The sequence below is a fragment of the Aptenodytes patagonicus genome, chromosome 7 (assembly GCF_965638725.1).
Source record: "Aptenodytes patagonicus chromosome 7, bAptPat1.pri.cur, whole genome shotgun sequence".
Taxonomy (NCBI): Eukaryota; Metazoa; Chordata; class Aves; order Sphenisciformes; family Spheniscidae; genus Aptenodytes; species Aptenodytes patagonicus.
This window is the reverse complement of record NC_134955.1, coordinates 67,941,178-67,967,238: the sequence shown is the minus strand read 5'-3', so window position 1 is coordinate 67,967,238 and position 26,061 is coordinate 67,941,178. Positions and strand designations below refer to the sequence as shown.

Below are 26,061 nucleotides of genomic sequence, written 5' to 3'. Positions count from 1 at the left end.
ACGGCCTGATGTCAGCGACCGGCCGCGCGGCCCCGCCCCTCCCCGCCCCGCCCCGGGAAGCGCTGGGGATTGCGCCCCGCTCTCGGCCGGCGCCGGTTGGCCGGCGCGGGGGCCAATGGGAACGCGCGTTGTTGGGCGGTCGGGAGCGCGAGGGAGGCCGGGGCGGGAGGGGGGCTCCGTCCGGCTGTGGCTGAGCGCGCCGCCGCCATGAGCTCCATCGGCACCGGGGTGAGTGCGGCCCGGCCGCCGGGTGGGCCCTGGCGGCAGCGCGGCCGGCCCGGCCCGGCGCCGGCGTGGGGGTTCGCTCTGTGCCAGCGGCGGGCGGGCGGGCGGGCGGGGACGGACGGCCCGGGGCGAGCAGCCGCCTCCTGCGCTCGCCCCCGCCGGGGAGCGCGGGGGCTGGCGGGGCGCGGGCGGCTCGTCAGCTCGGCCGCCTCGCCGCAGCGGGGCCCGGGCCGGAGCCGCTGCTGAGTCACTGCGGCCCGTTAGGCCGAGGAGACCAAAGGCGGGGGGCGGGGCTGCCGCCGGGGCCCCGGGGGCGGGCGGGGATCGGGTCTCCCCTGACTCGGGCTCGGGCGGTGCGGGGGCGAAGCCGGCCCGGAGGGCTCTGCCGTCGCGGTTCGGCGGAGACTGCCGCGGAGGGGCCGCCTTGTTCTTGCTCTCGGGGCTGCGGCCCGGGACTCGCGCAGGCCTTCCCGGGCCGGCGGGGGTCTGGCCGAGCCGCCTCGGTGGCCTCGGGCCGGCCGTCACCTCGGGCCTGCCACCCGCGAGGGTGGCTGCCGAGCCGCGGCCTCCTGCCGCCTTCCGCCGCGGGCGCGGGCTCCCTTAGCAGGAGTAGAGCGGGGCTGCTCTTCGGGTTTGGCCGCGGGTCCTCCGGAGGGGGTTCACGGAGCTCCGGAGCGCCCCGGCCCGCAGCTCTGCGCTCCTGTGGCCCTCAGACGGTAGGGCGTGAGCCTGCCTGCCTGCGTAATACGCTCCTAAACATTTCCAGTATATTCCTGTTATTAAAGACCTGTTTTTTTCAAAAATCTATAAAATAAATTTAAAAGGCAGAGGGAAGGTTCCCGTAGGTTTTAAGTGTTGCGTAATGGACGGTGATTTCAGACCTGTGCGGCGCCTGGGTTGACGGGATTTGAAGCGTGGGTATACCCAGCACTGATGCAATGACTTTCTGGTAGTTGTTAGTGTGTCTTTGCTGCTGTTCATGCGTCTTATGTAAGGGGGCAGCCCGCTCCCGGTGCTTCATAGCCATCCATGTCATGCGGGGGACAGTCTTGCCTTTCGAAATAAATAAACTTCTTCTGAAAATACCGGGATGTAATTGGGTTTTTTTCCTGAGTAGTGTGTTTTCTTCTTCAGTATGACCTGTCAGCTTCCACGTTTTCTCCAGACGGCAGAGTGTTTCAAGTTGAATATGCTATGAAAGCTGTGGAGAATAGTAGGTAAGATACAAATATCGGCATCTCTATCTGTCGGTCGGCCTTTCTTAACGCGGTGTAATTGGACTAGACAAGCACGACGGCATTGCAGATAAAATTATATCGTTAGAATTAGTTCTGAGCAACTGTGTGTCTCTAGGTTCATTTTAGGGGGCTTCAAATTAAGCGTAGAAGTAGTATCGCTTTTGCTTGCTAGAAATCACTTTTCACACTTTCTAGGAATCACTTTTGCTTGCTAGAAACAGATACGTTGTGGAGAATGCAAAGGAAGGCAGTAAACTTACTCATGTGTGTTAAGGGCCATAAAAATTTTATGCTTTGGGGCAAAACCTGATTGCAGGTCTCACTGATACGTGTGAGGTGCTTAGCTGTTACGGTATTAGAGCTGCTGTAGCAGCATCTAAAAGCCCATTTTATGGATGTGAATTGAGGCACTGAAAGACTGACACGCTCAGGGCCTCGTAAATTTATAACTTCATATGCATTCCTCAGGAAACTGAGGACATCCAAGTTCTGCTAAAGCTACATCGGCATCTCTGAGAGTATCTCTCTGCCCTCAAGTATATGCAAAGGAATGCTGTAAAGCGAACATCCCAGCTGTGCTCTAGCGGCAGTGAGATGATTGATTAGCAAGGCATGGACTGGATCTCCCAAGTGTCTGATTGTAGCCCCAGGCTGCCAAATAAGGATCAGTGAAAGTATTTTGTGTAGTGGTTCGTGCCATAGTTGCTCATTTACGCCCGATGACGTGCTTTGTGAGGGTTAGAGAAAGAGTTGTCACATCTCCTAGATCAACCAAAAGGAGAGGTTGTCCATGTTTGTCCATGGTTTTCATATTAGTGTTGTTCAGCTCAGTGACAGGGCAGCGGCTACGCAGTCGCTCCAGACAATGCCACCACTGCATACAGTCTGTTCAAAACTGTGTGGGGAGGGACTTTTGGCAGCCCCCTTCTCCTTGATTTAAGAAAATGTTTGTAGGTTTAGTGAGCTTTGGGTCCTGTGTCCCACCCCCCGCCCTTGTTGTCTTCAGTGCTAAAGTGGAGTTGTAACAAATCTACTTCTGGGGAAACTACGGCATTGTTTCTCCTATTTTGTTAATTCTTTGTTAGGTATTTTACACTACAGTTCTGTGTGAGAAACTTATATTTATCCTGTCTTTCAGTACAGCAATTGGGATAAGATGCAAAGATGGTGTTGTCTTTGGAGTAGAAAAACTAGTTCTGTCCAAGCTTTATGAAGAGGGTTCCAATAAACGTCTCTTTAATGTCGATCGACATGTTGGAATGGTAAGGTGCTATTTTAGTTTTTCATAATTTGAAGGGGACTCCCCTCAGAAGTAGAAATCTGTGTATCACAGAATCAATAATAAGTAGATTAAGAAAGTGATGCTAATGTTTTTGTGTACGTAGCTGGAAATGCCAGTGGATTTTTTTTACCGTTTTCTGTAATTTATTCTTGATTGCACACACATACAGAAGTTAAGTCCAAATTGAAAATAGAAGACGTACGTATTTTGAGACTCTCAAATTTTTTAGAAATGTTTTTCAGCACTCCAGTTGTTCAAACGTGAATGTAAATATAAGCACAAGTGTTAAAGTCATCCTTCTTTATGCAGTTAACAAATAAGGTGTGTTGAGGGGAAAACATGCTGCGTACAAGATCACAGAATCACAGAATATCTCAAGTTAGAAGGGACCGATAAGAGCCATCGAGTCCAACTCCCAGACAATTCTCAACAGTGTGGGAGTCAGCTGAATTCTGTAAAGGCTGGCGTATAGATACTGGCCAATCCGTAACAGTGATGTCAGGACGATATCAAGTAGATGTTACTATGTGACAGAATTGCCTGAAACTATCTGCTGGTGACATCGTCAGTATCGGGTAGAGAGTTCGATTTGCTTCTAATCCAAGTAGTTGTACAAAACAGGAAAAAAAATAATATATTGCTATGGTTGTCTTTTTTGATGTATTAGATGAAATATTATAATAAACAATGCTTCATATATAATACAAATATTTATAATATGAAGTATTGTTTGGGTTAGTGTAGTGGTGGCAAATCATAAGACACTATTTAACATGAAGACAATTTTGGTTATTGACTCTTCCTAGAGAAAAACTCTGTACTGTATTAATATATAATCATATTGATGTGTTTTGAGCTTGCTAGCAGATGAGTAGCTTGATTGAATTCACTTGTAGTCGTACACAGAATTCAGTAACGATCACAGTTAAGTCACATAATTAGCCTTTTGTACATTGATTTTATTAATAAGTTATTGCAAGGTATGTTTGGCCTAGCTGATGACAATTCTCATTTCAGGCAGTAGCAGGACTTCTGGCAGATGCTCGTTCTTTGGCGGACATAGCTAGAGAAGAGGCGTCTAACTTTAGATCTAACTATGGCTACGATATTCCACTGAAGGTAAGAAATTGGCGCAGTTCACTCGGGTTTTCTGGATTTCTTAGTCTTGACAGGACAACCAGGCGGTCAGGCCGAGTCTGCATGGGTTTATGAAAGGCAGGTCCCGCTTGACTAACCTGATCTCCTTCTATGATAAGGTGACCCGCTTAGTGGATGAGGGAAAGGCTGTGGATGTTGTCTACCTAGACTTTAGTAAAGCCTTTGACACCATTTCCCACAGCATTCTCCTGGAGAAACGGGCTGCTCGTGGCTTGGACGGGTGCACTCTTTGCTGGGTAAAAAACCGGCTGGATGGCGGGGCCCAAAGAGTGGTGGGGAATGGAGTGAAATCCAGTTGGCGGCGGGTCACAAGTGGTGTTCCCCAGGGCTCAGTACTGGGGCCAGTTCTGTTTCATGTCGTTATCAATGATCTGGACGAGGGGATCGAGTGCACCCTCAGTAAGTGTGCAGACGACACCAAGTTGGGCGGGAGTGTTGATCTGCTTGAGGGTAGGAAGGCCCTACAGAGGGACCTGGAGAGGCTGGATCGATGGGCCGAGGCCAACTGCATGAGGTTCAGCAAGGCTGAGTGCCGGGTCCTGCACTTGGGTCACAACAACCCCATGCAACGCTAGAGGCTTGGGGAATAGTGCCTGGAAAGCTGCCCGGTGGAAAGGACCTGGGGGTGCTGGTCGACAGCTGGCTGCATATGAGCCGGCAGTGTGCCCAGGTGGCCAAGAAGGCCAACAGCATCCTGGCTTGTATCAGAACCAGTGTGGCCAGCAGGACGAGGGAAGTGATTGTCCCTTTGTACTCAGCACTGGTGAGGCCGCACCTCGAACACTGTGTTCAGTGTTTTTGGGCCCCTCACTACAGGAAAGACATGGAGGTGCTGGAGCGTGTCCAGAGAAGGGCAACGAAGCTGGTGAAGGGTCTAGAGCGCAAGTCTTCTGAGGAGCGGCTGAGGGAACTGGGGTTGTTTAGCCTGGAGAAGAGGAGGCTGAGGGGAGACCTTATCGCTCTCTACAGCTACTGGAAAGGAGGTTGTAGCGAGGTGGGGGTTGGTCTCTTGTCCCAAGTAACAAGCGATAGGACGAGAGGAAATGGCCTCAAGTTGTGCCAGGGGAGGTTTAGATTGGATATTAAGAAAAATTTCTTCACCGCAAGGGTTGTCAAGGATTGGAACAGGCTGCCCAGGGCAGTGGTTGAGTCCCCATCCCTGGAGGTATTTAAAAGACATGTAGATGTGGCACTTAGGGACATGGTTTCGTGGTGGGCTTGGCAGTGTTAGGTTAACGGTTGGACTCGATGATGTTACAAGGTCTTTTCTAACCTAAACGATTCTATGACACGGAGAATTAAATTTTATTACTTGAGGTTTACTTATTTCTGTAAATAAAGTTGTCATTTTTTTTTTCTTTTTCCGCTTAGCATCTTGCGGACAGAGTGGCTATGTATGTGCATGCATACACACTATACAGTGCTGTCAGACCTTTTGGTTGCAGGTAAGGCTTTCAAACATACACTGTTTGTAAGGATCTTTTGTTTCACAATTGCTGGAACTCTTTAGGTTGTCTAAGGGCTTTTTTTTAAACTTGGAATTAGTAACCTACAATTCATCTCGTAAACAGATACCCTTCCCCTTTCTTTTTGTGTGTGTGTAAAAGCTTAGGTGAAGAATTCAGATTTGCGTAACAGTATGCCAAGCTTCTACATAGATTGCCAGTTCGTCCCTGAATTTCGAGGTTGCAGAGTTGATGCTGTTCAGTCTGTTACAGTGACGAAAGCAGAACTTTCCTCTACAATCATCCTGCTTGCCCTGATACCTGAAGAGTAGGTTACAACTACTATGCAGTTCTAGTACAAAGGGACTGATAAGACTGCAGTCTGCTGTCCAGTTATAGATAAGTAAAATGTTTCTGGCGGCTTGCAGGTGCTTGGCTGTCATGGTAACACTAAACTGTTCAGACAAGTTGCTTCATAGAATGTAGCAGGATAGTAGGAGTTTTGCTCCAAAAAGAATGTAGGAAACCTGAGTTGGTGTAGTCTCTGTAATTCTGTGTGGGTTGGTAGAAGAAATGTTGCTAATTTCACTTTTCCCCTCTAGTTTCATGTTGGGGTCCTATGATGACGATGATGGTGCACAGCTGTACATGATTGATCCATCAGGAGTTTCATACGTGAGTGTGTCAAAAATATTCCCATCTTGGCTTAAGTTCTCCTGTTAAAAGTTCCTAGTTAGGAAAATAGTAAGTGCCATTCCAAAAGAGCTGTTAATTTTTTCTCTTTTTGCTTGGGAAGATCTCTGGTGAATCACTGCTTAAAATGAACAGAGCTGGTTTTTGCTCATTTGCATGTCCTTGTTTAAACACACATTGTGTATTTCTTAGAAGTACGGTCTCTGAGAAACTAGTTTTAAAGCTTGTCTCTCAGAAATTTGGGAGTTCGTTCCACCTGGCTATATCCAACAAAAAGTCCCATGCGCTGCCCAAAAAGGGCAGGTATTGGAGCGATACCCTGCTCACAAAATACTGCAGGTAAGAGAGAGCTTCAGGTAAGAGAGGGCTGCTACTCTGACACTGGCTGCTAACGGCGAAGTCAGATCAAAATAGATGCTTTTGTTAATTGTTGTTTGTGCTGCCTCTTCGGCTGTGTGTTACGCGCAGGATGATACGCGCTCATACTGTTGTGATTTTTTTACTTTTCTTTCAATATATCCAATACTACAGCTGTTGAGGGAAAGAGAAGTGCTTAATTTTTGTGTGCTTACACTTCAATATATTTTCATGGTAGGTGGGTTCAGTGGTTTTTTTGATCCTGTAGAACTTCTCTAATTCTAGTTTGCTCTTCCATTTACTGTAATAACAATTAAAAAAAATTGCCTATTGCAACAAATTGAGCAGATATGTTTCTGTCCAGGAACTACTGAGCTTTTCTGTTTTCTATCAACAGTGGTAGTACTTAGTTTAGTAATTGGGTTCGATTCAACAATTTGGGAATGTGCCCCGAGAAAGAACAATACCGAGGTTTACTGTATATTAGCCTCTGGCTATGTGAGTAGGGTGGGGGTTGTCATATGCTAAGTGACGGTAAGAGCTGTGGAGGGCTTCGTATTTAATTAAATGTGCATATTTTTTATTTCTTTTTTTTTTTTTAGGGTTATTGGGGGTGTGCCATTGGTAAAGCCAGGCAAGCTGCAAAAACAGAGATAGAAAAACTTCAGGTATGGTGTTACAGTTTTGTTGTGCTGTTTTGAGACAAGTATTATTATGTGACCTTTTTGGATGCCTAAAACATGTAAAATACAAGAGAAGCAGACGGAGTATTTCCTTGTGTGTTCTAGGAGATGTTTTACCCTCTATAATAGCAGTATTTCTCAAGTCCCGCCCCTGGGCAATGGGTGGCCCGTAGGGAGTGTACATGTTTAAAACAGGAATCATAAACATAACACTCCCATGCATGCCAGCGAGCAAAGTAATTGAGTGAATATAAAATTGTAACTAAGTTTTTAGCAGTGAATGAAAACCTTAGGGCAGCATTGTACAGGGTGGTATATCTATTTTTTTCCAAAGGTTTTAGATGATCCTTTTGTTTAAAAAGTTGAAAAAAGCTGGTCTTGTTAAGGACAATGAGTGGAACTGCAGAATACTGAATGACCCCTGGAATATTATGACTCTGAAAATGTAATGGAGAAAAATAAAATCCTTGCCAGGTAAGACGGTGTTTCCCAGCTGGCTAGTGTTGAGGTACTGCCTTTTTTCAAAAGATGTGTTCAAGTAGCTTGTTGTTGCTGACTGTAACATACCTTTCAAAACATCTTTACATGTCTGATGAAAAGGACTTTAGTGCTGCGAACACTCGGAAGAGTACAACCGTACGGCACACCATCATTGATACCAAAAAGAGCTGTTTCTGTTCAGCAATTTCCTGCTTGCACAATACTGTAACTTGCCAAGTGTTACAAGGAGGTTCCGCGAGTGCACACCGAGTTGTTGTTTCGTAGCCTTCTGAATGCGCATGCAAACGGTTGGCTGTGTAAAACTAGCCTGGGGAGAGAAGACTACTGAAGCGTGCCTTAAGCTGATTTAGAACTATGTCGGAAACCTAGACGACTTCTGTCCTTCTCTTGTGTTTTAATATCTGACACCCTTGGAATCAGAGACAGTTCACGTGGGACAAAATCCTACTGCTGGTCTGTCTCATGTAATTCTTACTTTATACTCTGCTTGCACCTTATTTATGGTTTCGGTCTGCAGAAGTACATCACAGCTGTTCATGGGAAGGTTCGGAGTTCCTGTGCTGGTTATGCTTTTACGAATAGTCTGCTTATGGTGCTGTAGCATCGTAACTGAAAAATTACAGGGAAAAACTACAGTGTCCCTAGACTTCATTCAGTCTCTAATCCAGTCAGATGCTTGAATACCAAATTAAAAGTCAGAAGCCTACAAGATCGTCTGATCTCGATACTGGAATCATGGTATCTGGGAAATCGTAATTTCGATTTCCATGAGTGCAAATTGGCAGAAAGATGATGATATGTTGGGTAACATAATCTACCCCCAAAAAAATTCATTTCCTGCGCAGTGCTGGGATTTCCAAAAACTTTTGTTATATTGACTGAGTTTTTGTACAGCTAGTAAGTGTGTATGTTGCTTGAACTTTACAGTAGAGCCTGTAAAATTTAGTACATGGGAACAGTGGTGTGCCATATGGCCTAACTGCATTTATTTATTTAATGGCTTGTTTGCAGAATTTCTTCAGTAGCGTGTATGATCGTGTCACAGCAATGTGAAGCAAGTTGAGTCTTGCATGCCGATGCTTTTTGTTAACCGTAGACTGGGCGGGTTTCCAGGTCAGAGTTAATTTTGACAAGATGAATTTGTCAAAACTGAAATGGGAAAAAGACAGAAGTACAAGAGCTTTTGTGGGGCGAGACCGCCTACGGTAGCCTGTCAGCCAAGATTTGTTCCTGTGGAAGAGATGACTACAGGTGGAAAGTGAGAGGCAAGCAGGCAGTCAAAACTTTAAACCCGCCTTACAGGTACTGCAGAGCAGGTACTGTATCTGGGAGGGGACGTAGTATGCGAAACCCTCGTATGTAGCTGAGGGAGCAGGCAGAAAACATGGCGTTGATCGCATCCGTTGCATCTTATGCAAATGCCCGATATCTTCAGCTGTGGGAAAACTTTGTCGTCGTGTGGAGAGTACTTGAATCTCTTGATCTCTCCTACAGTGCTTCTCACGCAGCTCCGATGCGACGTACAACTTTTTCACGTATGGACATAATCGTAATTAACTCCTGTGATAAACTGTTACAGTGTTTACTCTTATTGTCTGCAGAATTAACATACCTGGGATGGGAAAAGGATAATGGCAGAAAATAAATTTACTTCAGTTTTCTCGCTTGTAAATACGCGTGATGGTAGCAGACCTTTGGGTTTTCCGACTTCGTTACTAACTTTATATGCATAAATACACATAGTAATTTAAGTATTTGTGTGACACAAGTTATATTCGTACACAGCAGCCAGCGCTCTGTGTGTTATGGATTGAGTGTCACAAATGTAAGGGCTGGGGCAATGGGTCTCTGTTCAGGAAACTTCCTGGGATGGCACTGTGGTGGCATGTCTGTCTAACCAGGCGTGGGCATTTCTTCTCTGGCCCACTGCTTCCGCGGGTGTGTGCTTCACCCCGGGAAGTGCTGTGACGCTCAGCATGAACAAAGGACTGTTGTCATCTTCATTCCTTCACCAGTGTCTCAACTAGCTTCGGTACTACGGTTTTGAAAACGTTTTGGGAATTGGAAGAGATGTAAACTATATATAATCAATGGTTTACATTCTGAGCTCAGTGTAAATAATGGGGGGGAAGAAATGATAATTTATTTTGAACTTGAAAATCATTGTATGCTAGGGAAAGCATCAGTAAAATGTGTAAGGTACTGGACTTATTTTGTGACTAAGGGCCCACTGGTTTCCGTCAGTAATGACAGGTGCATTCTTGTGAGCGCAGTATCAAAGGCTGATGTCTATCTGGTTTGTGCAAATGAAACCTTGAGAAAGGAAATGAGGCTAATCTTGTTTCAGCCCTGAATTAATGAAATATAGTAGAATTATATTACTGCTTCATAGTCCAGAAGAGTTGACTGGTGAGAGGTTTGACCTACAAAACATAAGTTTATTACATCATGGAAATTGGCACGGGACTTTGTTTTGATTAACTGTGAAACTGTCAGAAGACTGTGATACAACAGTGAGAAAATACGGAAGGAGATGCCGATACCTTGCTCGGGCACACCGTTGGTTGTTAACACTGGAACAATATTCTCCTCTTAGGGCATTACTTAAAAGTCAAAACTGCTTGCATAAAATGTTGGTAAGACCAAAAGTATTACTATGCTGCCTAGAAAGACTATGAATATTATACGTGAAAATATGGTGCCTCCCCCATATTGTACATGTGGGTACTTTATGTCAGTTGATCATAAAGCATCTAAGAACAAGTCAAGCTTTTACGACGCTAAGGTTATCTGTTCAGCTTCTAAGCTTCCAGCTGGTGGGTGCTTTAAGCTGGGGAAGTTTCCACGTAACAGTTTCTTCGTAGAATCTTTCAGCTGTAAAATTCTTCCCTGGAAGAATGACTTGCATACAGCAGGCTGAAAGACTCATCGTAGGGAATAAATTTGGTTCTAGTCTTAGAACCTAGTCTTAACTTCGAGTTAAGTTAAGTCTAAGTCTAATCTTAACTTAGAAGTTAAGAAGTCTTAACTTCTTGTCGCTTTTATGACTGCTGAACAGTAAGCTCGTTAGGCATGTGCAGCCACTCGTGTTCTGGCCTTGTGGAAATGGAAACCAGTGTATTCTCTTAAGCTGTGTATTTTTTGTCTACAGATGAAGGAAATGACCTGCCGTGATGTTGTTAAAGAGGTTGCGAAAATGTAAGTCTCCAACCTGTTTTTCCAACTCGACAAAAATCCGTACTGGTGAGCTTGCCATGGTTTCAAACTGAAGCTATTCCTTTTAAATTGGGTACCAGGTTTCATTTCTACTAGATGGGTGCTCACGCTGACTCCAGTATCTTCTGCTATTAGTATTTTTTCTCTTCTTGTGAGATGGGATACACTACTCAGTACTGAAAAACGCCGAAGGATGTGAAAAATACGCCTTTTGATCTCATCTGCTACTTTTTATAGGTGCAACTTGTAGCAGCAGTGGATTAAAGGTTAAACTGTCTGAATATAGTCGCTGGTTTTAAAATACATAAATGAGGTGACCGATGGGGGAAACTCCTTGGTGTCCTGATTCTGAAGAAAGAGCTGTACGCTTTGTTACGCGGATGGACCAATGAACTGCTGCTTCAGACACAGAGCAGCAGTCCAGAAATGAAGCTGAGGTCTTTGACCCAGCCTTCCTCTTTGCCTAAAAAAAGACTCAAGTGCTTAGGGAAGAAGCAAAGTGTAACTCCTTGTTTAATGATGTAGATAGGGTATAGCTGTCTCATTTAAATGATAAAGCTCGATGCCACGTGAAAAGACTGGAAATATTTAATTTGCTATTTACCGATGCAATTTAGGACAACACATCAGTGCTAGAATCGCCTGTAGTCACTAATACTATCCCACAAACTTTATGTGAGGTTAGTGTATTTACAGGGAAAAAAGGTACCGTTCAGTGAGTCTTGTACTAGTGAGGGGAAAAAAGGTAGCAGGAAGAGAGAAGACTTTCTGCTAGGTAGAGCATGAATTGGCCAGCAGTAAACTATCTTGAAAATACTTTGTGAATTAGTATCTCTTCAAAGACATGCAAGTATCCTTTCAGGTATCTGCAACACTTCATTTTAAGGCTTTAGGGACATGTTCTGTGCTTGTCACAAATTTAATAGTCTGCAGCTGCAAAACTGTAATCTCCAGCATTTTATGGCTATTGCGTAGAAGGTCATAAAGAAGTAATAAATGTGCTTCTATCATTGGTGTTGCAGCATGTGGGCTTATTTCAGAGTTTGTGTCTGAGGCTGTCATGGCAGCGGCTAGAGGAAAGAATTTGTGGGATCTCTGTTCTTAAAACCTAGCAAGGACCTCAAAGCAGTTCTAAAACGGCACAAATAAGGCATGGATTTTCAAATGATGAAGAGACTTCTGTTCTTCACTTCTGCCTCAGCTCAAAACTTAACAGCAGCTCTAGATACAGTTCTGGGTTTCAGCTCAAGTTCAGCTCCTTAGTAGCATTTAGCAAGATAGCAAAGATTTTGATCATTTTTTTAATCCTAAAATACTAGTCAGAGTCCAGAGTAATGATTTCTTCAAGAGCTTGTAATGGTACGCTTTGTTGCAAAAGACTTGTAACCAGCTGAACACATAGGGAAGGCCTACAGATCGTCTTGGGCAATGATCGGTAAGCCCAGTCCAACAGTGACAGAAGGGTGTCAGAAGAACATAAGGCTATAGTGGTATTTCCCTGGACACCAGTGTTAACTTTGTTCTTTATATTTGTTTCACGATACTTTTATCAATCTTTAATTGGAAGTACTTAGTGTGGTGCTGAAGGTATCCTTCCTTCCTCCACTATCTCCAAGCTTTCTACGTTGGCTAGAAGTAGCCGGTATTTTCAGCTTTGGACTTATTAATGCTTTCTGAAACAAGCTAAGGCATACAACCTTCTCAACATGTGAAGCCACAGGTTATTTTAAGTTCTGCTATTGTTTCGAGTGTGTCTCTCAACTCAGGGTTGTTACAGTTTGTTGACGTGTTCTGCCACTGAGGACTGAACACTGTGATGCGGTCAAATCAGTATTGCTATTAGAGTGTAACACCACTCGTATCCCACAGACTAAGGAGTGATTTTACTGGTCTGGATGGTACTGCATACGCTGTAATACCACTTGTCGTTTAAATTCTGATTACCATCATGTTTGCCATAAGCGTGGCAGTCTATATGGAGATCTATGTACAGGCTTCTAATTAGACACAAGATACTGTGGTGTTGGGATTTAGCCTTAAGTGCAAACTGAAATAAGATTTACAGGGGAAATATAAGACACTCCTAACGGTATTACAACTAATCCAGCAGCAGCAGGCAATGATGACGTAGCCTTGGTTCTGCAGTATTTGAATCTTAATGTTTGTTCTCATTAGGATAACTTGAACATTTCAACCTGCATCTTAGCTGTCATCATTTAATGTATTGTTACACTAGCAATTAAGCCTGGAAAGCTCTCTGGTGTCTGTGTTGGGGGGGGGCGCAGGGGAGAAAGCATGGGGAGAGCTTCTATTAACCATAAGAAGAGTACTTCAACAGAAGAAACCTGTGAAAGGAAGAAAGTGTATTTAGCCTATTGATCAATCTGTTCTAACCTGTACTTTTGTCTGTTCCTTCCAGAATCTACATAGTTCATGATGAAGTAAAGGACAAAGCTTTTGAGCTGGAACTCAGCTGGGTTGGAGAAAGTAATGCATTTCTGTAATTTCTATAAACACTATAGAAAATGTGTAACTTCCTGTAACTAAAGTAAAACATTGCTTCTTAAATTCACTCTGTATGTCAAGGTCTTTGTGTGAATCCTACTTAAGATGTACTCTTCTTATTGGCAGTAACCAATGGAAAACATGAAATTGTTCCGAAAGACATCAGGGAAGAAGCAGAAAAATATGCCAAGGTAAGGTCTGACTTTGGTGTCGTCTCAGTGCTTCACTTGACAAACAGGTCTAGAGCAGAAGGAGCTGACTGAAGGTTAGGCTTCTACTGTTGTGATGGCTGGAAAATGTATAGTTACAACACACACATCACTTCAGCGGTAGCTGATGTTACTCTGAAGGGAGAATAGTGACGTTTTCAGTGTCATCCAGGGATAGTTCTCGCTTTCAAAAACAGTGTAATTCAGCAGGCTTGCACAGGTGGTGTGTTTCTCCTTCAAAAGTAAATGTAGTAACTCCTCGACAATGGTGTGAGTGAGTAGGAGGGGTAGTAAGTCGTGTTGCCTAGAACAGTTTTTAAAGATAACCAGCTGGAGAAAGTTCAACTTCCAGCGTTTAACAGCTTTGCTTTTGTTCTAAAAGTAGTGATGGTGCTCAGTATTACCTCCGAAAGATAGGAACGAGCCTGCTGAATACAAGGCTTTGGACAGATTGAGAGGATTGTGAAGCTACAGCAAAACTCGTTTTGTTGTACAAAACCTTTTATTACGGGCTGAATTATAAAACAACTGTTAAACTATTTTTTAATTAAACTTTTTGTTTAAAACAGGAATCTTTGAAAGAGGAAGATGAGTCAGACGATGACAATATGTAACACATTGTTACTTCAAGACAAGTTCAACTTTTCTTAACTTACAACAGGTTTGTTTATAATGTATTAAGCATGGGATGCTATTATGTACTTGTTGGAAGAAACTGAGTGACCAACTTGCACTAATAAATTTTCCATTTTACTGTCTGTTAGCTTTTATTTCGAGAGCGTATAGGCCAGCATCGCCAAGAAGCAACTGTACTCTGTATCAAAACAGACATTAAGAAGGAAAGATATTATCAGGCTGGTGTTGCTTCCTCTTACTACAGCACTCTATTGAGCCAGGCTAGGTACAGAAAAACAATCTGCTTAGAAATTTGACAAGTCTCTTGTTGACACTGCATAGTTTAATATTAAAAACTAGTACTTGGTTATTCCTTGATTAACCAGTATCATGATTTGCAGTTGATTGATAGCCACAGTCTGTGATTTGCTCTTGGCAGAAGAGATGAGAACATACCTAACGGTAAAACAGCTGGTTACAGGTTAAGGTGATGTGCACAGCTGACAACTCCAAACAGCCTACATAACAAGCGAGAGTTCAGGAAGAGGAGTTTTAATCTGAAGTATTAAGCCTAGGTTTATTTGAAGAGTAGGAGAAATTAAAAACTAATTCAATTTAAAGTAGTGCTTGTGTTAAGTTCTAAAGCTGTGAGGTCTATTAAGTGATGTAACTGGAATTAATGCTTGAAGAGCTAAACTATTTTTAAACAGCTTCATTCAGCTGTAGCTTCTTAAATCACTTCTGAATCAGCTTTATCAATTGCTGACCTTCCCAGAAGGTGAAAACAAGCTTTCCTGCTTGCTTTCTCCACTTCCTAGGTGTCCTGGTTTCGGCAGGGATAGAGTTAATTTCCTTCCTAGTAGCTGGTACAGTGCTGTGTTTTGGATTTAGGGTGAGAACAATGTTGATAACACAAGTTAAACCACAACACTAGGAAAAAAGACTAATCACTTCAGAGTCTTGAAAGACAAGGTAACAAACTGTTCCGTGCACCACCTTAAAACTCAGTTAAAACTGAAGTCTTGTTTGTACATGCAGTTAAAATTCTCATGGTCATCTTAATCTAAAATGCATACTTTTCTGATGAATCAAACTCCTCAGCTTTAGTACTAAACGGTTGGACTTGATGATTTTAGAGGTCTTTTCCAACCTTAACGATTCTATGATTCTACACACTAATGATCACCAGCCCTTAAAACAAAAGCTTTCCCTTACAGGTTTATTTTTTTTGTAGTTTTTTCCTTTTTAAAAAACACCTGGCCTTCTACAGTCTCTTTTCTAATGGGATTGCAAGATACAGGTTCTACTTCCTTTTTGGGACAAGGAAAAGTCAACTGAGATAGACAGGTCTGTCTTGATACTTAGTGACTCTCTCTGGCTTAAGCCTTAGGTGGAGCCAAGCTGCCTGAACTCTCCCCTCCCCAGCTGGGCATAGCTTTCAGAGGCTGCTAGAACTCTTGATCAGGCCTGCCTGGGCCAACATTAATCATGACCATGACAGACTGCCTCCTTCCCTGTCTCCTCCCGAGGCACTGCTATAGCTGTTAGACTGAGTCAGCCTTTAGTTCTGTGTTGCATTTCTCCAAACTGAATTTACTACTGAAGTTTACTGCTGATTCAGCTGTTTGATTCATTAGTGAGTGCCAGTCAGGAAACTCTAATGAGCATTCTAAAGCATTAGCTGAGGGCTGATCTTCCTCTCCCTGTATACAACAGCAGAGCTACTTGATTCTCTTACTTTGTCTTTATTCTTTTTATACCTAAAGCGTTGCTGACAAACTGCAAGTTTTTAACTGGAAGTTAAAAGCCATCCTCGTGTGGTTACACACATCCATCCAATCCGTTCAGTGACAGCCATTCAGAATTAGGGATGGGAAGCGTAACAACAGTTACACAAGTCAGGTTTCAGGGTTAAGTGAGCAGAGCGAGATCAGTTGTGTGTATTTACAAGATAAAGTGGAAGGAAGGTGTTCTACAATATGCAGAGATATAGGTAGGAACAGAGCCACCTACTTGTTTATTCAGAATTTCCAAGTTGCCATGTTCTCCAATAAGTAGCTATCTATCTAAAAAGCTCCTTTAAAAGAACCACACTCTGATTTGTTGCTTGTTGTGGAAGGGTGTATAATAAAGTCCAATGAGAAGCAATTCAAGAGTATGTGCATTTTGCAGTGGAGAGTAGTACATACAAAGTACTGCACAGCAGTCTTGCCTGTCATGGCAACATTTAGTTAAACAATACCAAGGTGATTATTACTGTCAGGTTCTCTTCCAAATTAAATCACTAAGTTATCAGAGTATAGGCTCAACCTGTTTATGAGAACTGATCTTTGTCTATGGTAAGGAAAAAAATCTGTTGCTTCCATTTCCATTGACTGCAGTTGGGGAAGGAGGATAAAAGTGAGCATTAGAAGGTGGGGAAAAATATTTGCCTTAATTCAGGAGAGGGGGGCCAAGGAGGAAAAAAGCAGGAAAATACTGAATAAGCTATTTTAGTATTGAAATTTGCCTTAACTTTAGAAACAGAAAGCTAGCAGGCTTCTATTTGATCTGAAATTAAGCATTGCTACCTTTTAACAGTAAGGCCCGGGGAACATCAGAGTAGGTTTCTAGTCCAGAAGGACTCTCATTTCAGCAGAAAAACTACTGCAAACTCCCCATTACAGCTATTTTTGTAGCCTTAACCTAGTTGCAGTTCCAACTGGGATAAATGCAACATGGCTGTCTCATTGGTTAACAAGCAACTTACTAATTTGAAGCTAGTTACTTAAGAATGCTTAATTATACAGTTGTGCAGTAGCCATCATAATGTGTCCCTAATTTAGTCCACACCTGATAGGCTAAGTGCCAACTTTAATGAATTTTGCTACTGAGAATTAGTATTTACTTGTTGCTGTGTCAAACAGTTGAGCAGGGGAAGAAGCCTTCCAAAAAGAAGGAAGTGGCTACTCACGGCAGCACTGACCACATAAAGACTGAAAAATGCAGTGGGACAGCACAGCATCATTAAACTTTGATTACATGTTGAAAAGCATGGGGTTTTTTTTTCCTAAATATATAGAACTGTCTGAGGCAAATCACTTGGTGAAAGCTAAGCTCCAGAAGGGCTCAAGCTGGATCTGAGATTATTATGTAAGTGAGGACTAGATCTGTTACAGAACAAGAGAAAAGAATATTAAATCTCAACCAAAAAAAAAAAAAGCTTACTTTTAGCAGAGGCTCTGTTTTAAGTACAGGACTAGGGAAAAAAAAAAAATTCTAGCTGTGTTATAGATCCTTCCTTACCCTCCAGGCTTAAAGTATCTAGGGCAAAGTGTTTGATTTAAGTTCAGAGAATAACAATTGATCAGGTAGCTAAAACAAAGATTTGAAAGCTTCCACAAGTCAGTCTCCTGTATCTTCAGCTGTGGGGCATGTCTGGAGAAAGTACATATGCTCAGAGCCTGCAGAGTTGAAGCTCCAGAAGAGCTGTTCCTTGAGCCAAAGGACAGCACGTACTCCTACTTAAATCTTAGTACTTTTGAGTAAGCTCACTCTGAGAACAGCACGTCTCATAACATGCAAAGGGACTAGGGCAGCCCAGCTGGCTGACTCGATTCAGAGCTGCTTGCAACACATGCAAGCCCAATACGACAGACCTAACAGCAGCAGTCTGTGACAGTGACCTCTGAAGGCTCCCAGAGCCAGCCTTCAGCAGCAGAGGCAGCATGCTTTCCTACAAAAGTAGGGCTTTTATTAAAATTGGCTTTTCTAATTCACTTTAAAATGGCCAATTACAACTTCTGTGTAACACTGAAATGTGAAAATGCATTGCGAGGCTAACAGCTGGGCAGGGTCGAAGTTTCTGAATCAGAGATTTGAGCAAGAGGTGATTCTTAACAGTCTCATTTGGATTGTTTCTGCCCAAAGCACTGTGAAGTTTCAGTTCTGAAGATATCAGAAAAAGCCTAATTAGCCCATACCAAGCAGCACTTCTTGCTTCAGGCTCAAGTAACCTACTTAGTCCAGACTTTGGCCATTTATGGGAATACATAACAGCAGAAAGTCAAATACCCACTTGGAATGTGTAACTGCAATTCTTGCCATGCTGAAACATTTTACGTTCAGAATTCTAATGGCACGTGCTGTTGCTTAAGACCCAAAGCACAGCCTTTAACAGAGCACCAGGAAGTGAGACTGTATAGACCAACTCATCTCTTAGCTTAAAGTCTTCCCTCCACCAAGGAGCATTTTCAAAACACATAGATCCAACAATGACACAAGAGTAGGATGTACAGTAAGATGCTTCCTCTCCTTTTAAGTCTCATACATCCACTGACTGTTACTCAGCACCTGATGAATCACTGCTCTGATATTTAATAGGACTGGATGTGTCACGTTCCCTGTTATAATTATTTAGTCAGCAAGTCCACATACAGAAGCCTTGTTAAAGAGAATTAAGAAGAGAACTATGGTGAACTGCAGATGACAAATTAAGAAAAAAAAAAAAATGCGTCTTCATGACTGCACCAGGACAGATTTTAGAATATGCAACTGGACTTGCAGAGCTCAAAAATCAAGTTCAGGCTATTGCATCAGGATAATCAGTTTTCATTCTTTGTACTACCTTTACATGGCCATAAAAATTACTGGTTTGGATAGTATCTTCATTACAACTGACTAGTACCGCTGATGGAATTATGGTAAGATTGAGCTGTTACAGGCTTAAAGAAGAACAGCTCACAGAAGTAACCCATATGCAAAATTTCCTGTGTGGCAGACATCTGTAAGGGTATCTCCAGAAGAAATACTACTCATCTGTATTTGGTGCCGACTCTCAGAAAGGAAATGTTTCAAACAGAATTCATCTCATGCAGATCTGAAGTCTGCTAAGCATCAGGTCACTTGTTGCTTCCTTCTCATCACCAAAAATAGCTTGATGGCCTGAGGTTAAAAGCCCCGCGTGCTGAAAGTGCGACTGCCCATACGGATGCAATACGGCTTGAGACGCTATCTGGCTATACAGTCCGAGTCACCCTTAAGGAAGAAGATTTGGATTAACTACATGTGCTGTTTTGCAAGTCTCTTCCTCAAGATAAAACTGTAACCATAGAAGGGAAGACAAAACAGTGAATTCAACAATGCATCTTAAGCATTTATCAGCTGGAAGATAACCATGACCTTAAAATAAAGTGCACAGTTTCAAGATTCCGAAGAGAAAAATAGTATTAGTTGTCATGACAATTTTGAGACTAATAGCACCAGAAATACAGTACAGAGACTGTTCGTTCCCCCTCATTTTCTTCCTTCAGTTGGGTATGCCTATAAGACAAGGACTAGCTTTTCCTCCACCCACCAGTTTTTCGAGATACACGCAGCAAGGAAGTTACTTTTGCTTAAGAATTGAGAGCTATTTTGAGACACCAACTGCTTGTAACTTTCCATCACAGAAGATCTTGCTACCTGTTATGTCTAATTATACAGAGTTGCAGAAAACAGGTGGTAGAAGAGGTAAGAGTGCAGCCTACCTGTTTGTCCAGTAAATACATTCTAGTATTTGAGAACATGGGATCTACAACCAAGCTCAAACCAAGTCTCCTATTTCCAGATGGACTAAGCGACCACCATGCAGTGCTCTTTCATCTTCAGTACACTGCTGTTAAAGGGCTCTGAAACAGTTGTTTAAAAATGGTTCTTACAAGTTGCTGTGCCAACCAAAAATGGGCAACTAGAATAAAGCAGGCAGCAGCATCACACAGTTTACAGTGCAAACATGTGCATATAATCAGATACAGGAAAAACTGAAATCCCGAAGTCTTCCCTAAAGACAGTGTAAGAACTACCCAAAATACTATTTTAGGTGACATGGCAAGACAAGCCAAGTAAGAGTTTAGAAAGAACATGGGGTGGTTTATTGCTGCATAAAGGTAGATATCATTTGGTATATGTATTGCCTGTGTATCCAAAATACATTCGTTCAGATTCCAATTTCAGCGGATTAATAGTAGGTTCAATTACAGTAAGTTCACCCAGAAGCCGATACATTCCAAACGCGCACACACACAAAACCCAAAAACCCACCCAAGTGACACCTAAGGTTTTAGAAGTGAAATTTTGTTTGCAGGGCTTTTAGAAAAGCAGGAAGTCTGCTAATTTCATTATTTCGGGGAAGGACAGAGACATATTACATTAGACTACATTAACAGGTGTCAAGAGCAGCAGAGGAAGTGCTAGATGACTTTAACGGAATGCTTACATAAAAGCTCAGTTTCAGCTCCAATTCTAGGTGTTTCCACAGTCTACAAAGCACACCACTTGAGAGGCTGTTTTTCCCAAATACTCTTCTATATACATCAGGAATAGAAACAAATCTGAAATACTGTTTTAGGAGGCAGAATCAAAAAGTGCCTTAATGTGTTTCCTGTCAGTCAGTTTAATGAGCAACTACCCCCCCCAGCCAAATGCTTGTTTCTACGCTCATACCAGTTTGTCCCCTGTTGTGCTGCTTGCAAGGAGATCACTCCCACACTAATACAAGATCTTTCATTGATCCAGAATAATTAAACCCTCCAAAGAGACAGGTATTTTGTTCTTTTAGAGTTCTGGATGTCACACACACAGCTCATTTCAGTGGTTCTGTTTACAGCTGTACCGGTGTAACTACTGGGGTGACAGACTACACAGAAGCACCGCAGGGGAAAGCATATCCCTGAAGGTACAAACCTCCTGCAAACAGTACAGTCTTGCAATTAATTCACAGGTTAAGTGTGCTTTACACAGCGTTGATTGGCCAGCTAACTCCCTGGCCACCTGGAAATTAGCTACCTGTAATAATATCCTCCAAACAATATACACAAATAAAAAGTATCTTTTGAAAAAGGCGGCTAAGTAGGAAAAAGATCAGAATTTAATCACTGGCCAAACTCTAGATTCTCACTAACAGCAGCTACTTATAGCTAAAAACATGTAATTCAAAAGATTGAGGGAATTAATATTTTTAAAAAAGAATCGATACTGACCAACTGCAGTCTTGTTAGCTGAGGCTGAAGAGTAAGTTAACCTTAAGTGGTTAAAGTAATTTGGACAAGCAAAAGCCCTAGAAGAAAGGCCAGGTAACCACTGCCTTCAGAAAAGCTTTCTTTTGCTGAGCCACCATGCTTTGCAGAAGCAGTGCTTGCTTCTTTGTGCTAGGCTGCATACTATTAGTGGCATACACGTTGCTTTCTGGAGACTAGTTACAAGGAAGGACCATGCATCTACAGCCCCGATTCAATTGGATCGTGTCGCTCTACAACCTGCGTCTGTAACAATCCGTTATTTTAATCAACAGCTTATCAGCACTGACAAGCTTGAGAGTGACATGCTGGCAGGTGGACCACATCCAGGGACTCACCGTCAGTATTAGAACCCTATTTTTTATCTCTACAAGTATGGAAAGATGTATTTTAGTAGAAATCCAAACTGAGCGAGCCACTTACCAGTGTCTGCAAAGGCTTGCGTATATGAGAACACAGCTCTTAACAGCTTTATTTCCTCCTTGTACTTTTTCACATGGCTACTTCACATGCAGCGAAGAGTCTTATTGGGGTGCAGGAGGGAAGCCTTCCAAGATATAAACTAGCAACAGGTAGCATAAGCGAGGAAGATTCTTACTTCAGATTGGCCATGACAGATCATTCAAAACTACTTCTGAAAACCAAGAAAACTCTAATCTACTAACACAGGTATTGAGAAATTAATCCAACCAGAGTTAGTTCTCTTTGCCAAAGTGAAACAGCCTATTTCAGCTCTCCAACGTCAGCAGCAATCGACATCTTAGGATATGGATAGCATTAGACACCTATTCAGTACGCATTTACTCCCAGTCTGGTATTACAAAAGGCTGAAAAAGTGACCACGCTGTCGCTCCAAAGTAGATGCCAGAAGGTAAAGGAGGAATACCTTCTATTTCAGAAGCTTAACTTATTCAGAAGATTGCAGTAAGGTTCTTCAAATACAACATGCAACCTCATTTAAATGTTAAAACTTTAAAGACTTTTTCTCCTGTTAGTTTTCATAGCAATGAAATATGTAATTGCCCCTCCCCAAAACACTCGGGTGTTGCATTCAAGTTTTACCCTGCGTGTTTGATTTAGATGGGAGGTTACTCAAGCAGTAGTATTTATAAGCAAGATGTGACTCTTAGGAAGAATACAGACTATTTAGAGATTCAGATGCAAATTTAAATGTTTTCAACTTAAGTTTATTTCAGGAACACTAAAACTGTATTTGCTCTGTAGACTGGTGACTGACTATATTTACACAGAAAACCACTCCCCCAGTCCTGTAGAAAAACCATCTCTTCTCACCTTGAAAGATCAAAACCTCCACAGATAAAATGTTTACATCGGTAATAATGTCTACAGCTCAGAAGCCAGGAAAAAAAAAGCTGCATGCTGTAGAGATAATTTGGAAGCCAGTTAAAAAGTACAGAGTTTTAAAAATTAAAGTTCACAATACTGGAATGGCTGATGCACTAACATAGCCCATATGCGTACATGCGTAAGATACATTTCTAGTACTAACTAGTGTCTTGTGCCTGTCACAAAAAATGTTATTCATAAAGCCTGAAATAGAAGGTTTGATTACTCACTGACAACAGGTAGATCTAATCTTTTGCCTTTACTGCGGGCATTCAGAGACAAACTGTTCTTTTGAAAAACAGGTAAGGATGCTCTCCTTCAGCAGCCGCGTGAAGTAACGTTACTACCCAGAACAGTAACTAAATTCTAATTTGACTTCAAGCATCTACTTCAAGTTTTGAAAGACAGACTGATCACTTGATTGCAGATGATGACAACTGAAGTCCTTTGCCGCATCTAAATTAAAGCCGCTGTACAAATCTTCAGCTTCTCTGAAGTACTGTGCGCTATTGTTCTGCAACACTGCACAACCTCCCCGGTGTAACTGCAATAGCCTCACTATTGTCAGCAATGTGAACTTGTAGTCCTTAGAAACAGTGCACGAAATTAAGTAGATTTGTAATCAAATTCCGTATTTTGCATCCCTTTGCTAGGCAACAGAAGAGAAATTAAACATCTATATTCAGAAAATTTAACAGCACATGACAAAACATGCAAAAACTGGCTTTAATCCAATCTTAAGTAAACCCTGGCAACGGGCACCCTTCTTCCATAATTGCTAAATTAGCTAACGTTAACATTCGATACAAATATGTTAGCTATCATAATAGAAAATTACAGACCAGAAAGAATAAAAATAATCTCTTACAATACAGCTCTTACTCTGTCCAAACACAAGATTACCAAATCAGTCTTAAAAAAGGAACATTTTATGTTTGGAATTAAAAAATTGCACGGTACATGCCAAAACACCCCCACACAGCTAACAGGCTAGGATGAAAGCAGCAGTTACATCAGTTGAGAACTAAAAGCTCTTCTCCTGGTGCTAGGCTGCTAATAACACACATCAGTTGATTTCCGCTCGCATTTTATAACACATGGGATTGTAGTTAAGATCTGCAGCCACGGAGCACAACAAAGTCTGGACACAGTTTATTCAGTAAAAATGGGACTACTTCTCCCTGGAGATCTCTGAAGCCGCTAACAAGAGCTACTCTGACAAGCTGAGCACGTAACATCATTTTACTAGTGTTACTGGAAAACAGCAACTACAAAGTCAGTAGTATTGTTAGCTGCAGAGCTGACAGGAAACCCAATTCTGAGATTTTCCTCACACAAATATTTACGGCAGAGTACTCTATGTCATAAATATTTTCATGATTATTCATATCCAGAAGAGATACTGCACTACTGCAAAACATACCCATACCAGATTCAAGAAACAACTACTAAACTTCAGTGGATATAATGCACTAATTCAGGCTTCCTAAGGGTTGCTAAACTTTGTGTCTTCTCCAGCAGCAACACTCACTAGGAAATGATGAAAAACAGCATGCAGAGTTATGTTTGAATAGCTAAATATCCATTTTTCTGAACATGGGGACAGGAACGTGCCAGAGCTGGGGAAAGTGCGGGTAAGTGTTTAGCATCACCAGGTATTTTGGGGTTTTTGTTTGTTTTCTTTCTCTCACACACAGTAATAGGGAATATTATTCAGTAATAATTATTAATTAATAATAATTAAGTAGTAATATGAAGGAACTTACTGCTGATAGTTAACAGTAAAGCACAATTTTCTCCATGACTAGGAAAGAAGGTCTGACCTTTTATTTTTTACAATCCAGCTATTACTGACTGAACTTTTCTTGTTGTCAGCTTCACATTTGTTGGGATTTTTTTTCCTTTATACCTGCACACCAAGGACTTCGCAACTTCTTACCACGCTCTTGACTGAACAGTTTGCAATCACTTAGATAATAAAGCTTTGTGGGAAGCATACATCTGACCTTCATTTGTACAGAAATACAGCAGTTCCACGCAGACAGAGGTTCTGAACCGCAAGGCAGATGCTTGCTCAACCACCACTGGAAAAAATGTTGCCTATTTACTTACAGAATAGAAACACCAAGGGGAAGAGCATTTAAAAAAAGGAGAACTAAACATTTGAGACAAAAATAAAACAAGCTAAAAGTCTCCTGAACATCTGCAAAGTCTGACATAGGATTTCATTACATACAAAGAAGTTCATTGTTAGAACAAGTATTTTTAATATTTCTAGAATATTTTGGCTGTGATTGTATGTGTATTCCGAGTTCTTTTAGCTATGTGTAAATGTAGTATGTCAAGAGCAGCATGTGACTACTGAACAGAATTAAAACATCTTACCCCAGAAGTCTCTCATTATTTTGTCTCTCTTCTCAAGGAAGCCACATGATACATTCAACAGTTTTACTTGGCTGCTTACTCTGCTATTCTTATAGAGAATACTGTAAGATACGGACATTCCTGTACTTGCCTTTTCCTATCGAGTGCCACATATATGGAAGACTTCGGGCAAAACTTCTGTATGTTCTGCAACTAATACACCACAGACATTTTAAAGTATTTTTTTCTAATTTACTTACAGCCATCACCCAAACTCTACAATTACATATTACCAAAGACCAGCGTCATGCTTAGAGTGCCTTAATGCTTTTCTGTTAACTGGTTTTAAATTAAGAAGCCTTGTGCTAATTTGCACAAGCTAAAACCAAAACATATCCCCAGGTGAATCTCTTGTACTTGTACTAACAAAGTACCAAAAGTACAAGTACTGCTGCTTTGAACAATGAGGTTAAGAATTTTCCTACCTTATAGCATGTCTATTTACAGGGAGATTAGATACTAAAAGGACTTACTACGATTGTCTCATTCTAGAGCTTCTAAAGCGTTAACTTTGTAAAGTTGAGTGGCTCATGATAAAGTGGCTTACAACAGAAGAGTCCGCTGCTCATTTCTTCCACTCATTTCAACCGTTTCCCTATAAGGGATCGCACTGGGGGACGGGACACAGCTGCGAAGATCCTGTATGGCCAAGCTGTCTTGAAGTCTCAGGGCTAGTTAATACTGACATACATTTAGGGTGTAAAAATTCAGTATCATGGCATAACTCAGAGTCCTGAAGTTCATATTCCAATGATGAGTTATTTTAAACCAAAGTTAGACGCTTTCTCTGGCTTGCCAAAGGCGCAGCTTTTTCATTCCATTATACCAGACATCATCCCTAAGTTCTGTGAGAATGTTTACGCTCTTTGTTGAGCTGCCTAGCTAGACATTCTTAGGTGCTTTAAATACCATAAAAGAACAAGTCACCTCTCCTGCTGACTGGCTAGATAGCAAGAGAGTCCTTTTGCTCGCGATAGCTAGATGCATGATGTGCCATGAACTTCCTAAGCATGCCAGCTGTAACAGATACATCCAGGTGGACAGGATTTTTCTGCTAGAAATCAGAAACAAGACTGATTAGTTTTGTCACAAACTGTTATTTATTGAATGGTACTATACTTAGTACAGA

General features: G+C 42.1%; 1 protein-coding gene across 1 annotated transcript; it reads left to right on the top strand.

The window, feature by feature from the left end:
• The first annotated feature begins 140 nt into the window (after positions 1–140).
• Positions 141–14,270, top strand: PSMA3 (proteasome 20S subunit alpha 3). The gene is made up of 11 exons (XM_076345681.1): positions 141–228; positions 1,360–1,442; positions 2,602–2,725; positions 3,763–3,864; positions 5,275–5,348; positions 5,951–6,023; positions 7,001–7,066; positions 10,734–10,780; positions 13,218–13,285; positions 13,430–13,494; positions 14,082–14,270. Exons 1-11 carry the CDS (start codon positions 208–210, stop codon positions 14,124–14,126), a joined length of 768 nt encoding a protein of 255 aa, XP_076201796.1. The 5' UTR covers positions 141–207; the 3' UTR covers positions 14,127–14,270.
• The last annotated feature ends 11,791 nt before the right edge of the window (positions 14,271–26,061 follow it).

Coding starts and splice junctions, on each gene's coding strand:
- PSMA3 (XM_076345681.1), top strand. CDS start 208: ATGAGCTCCATCGGCACCGGG. Junction 5,349..5,950: donor GTCAGACCTTTTGGTTGCAG/GTAAGGCTTTCA, acceptor TTTCCCCTCTAG/TTTCATGTTGGGGTCCTATG. Junction 13,495..14,081: donor AAGCAGAAAAATATGCCAAG/GTAAGGTCTGAC, acceptor TGTTTAAAACAG/GAATCTTTGAAAGAGGAAGA.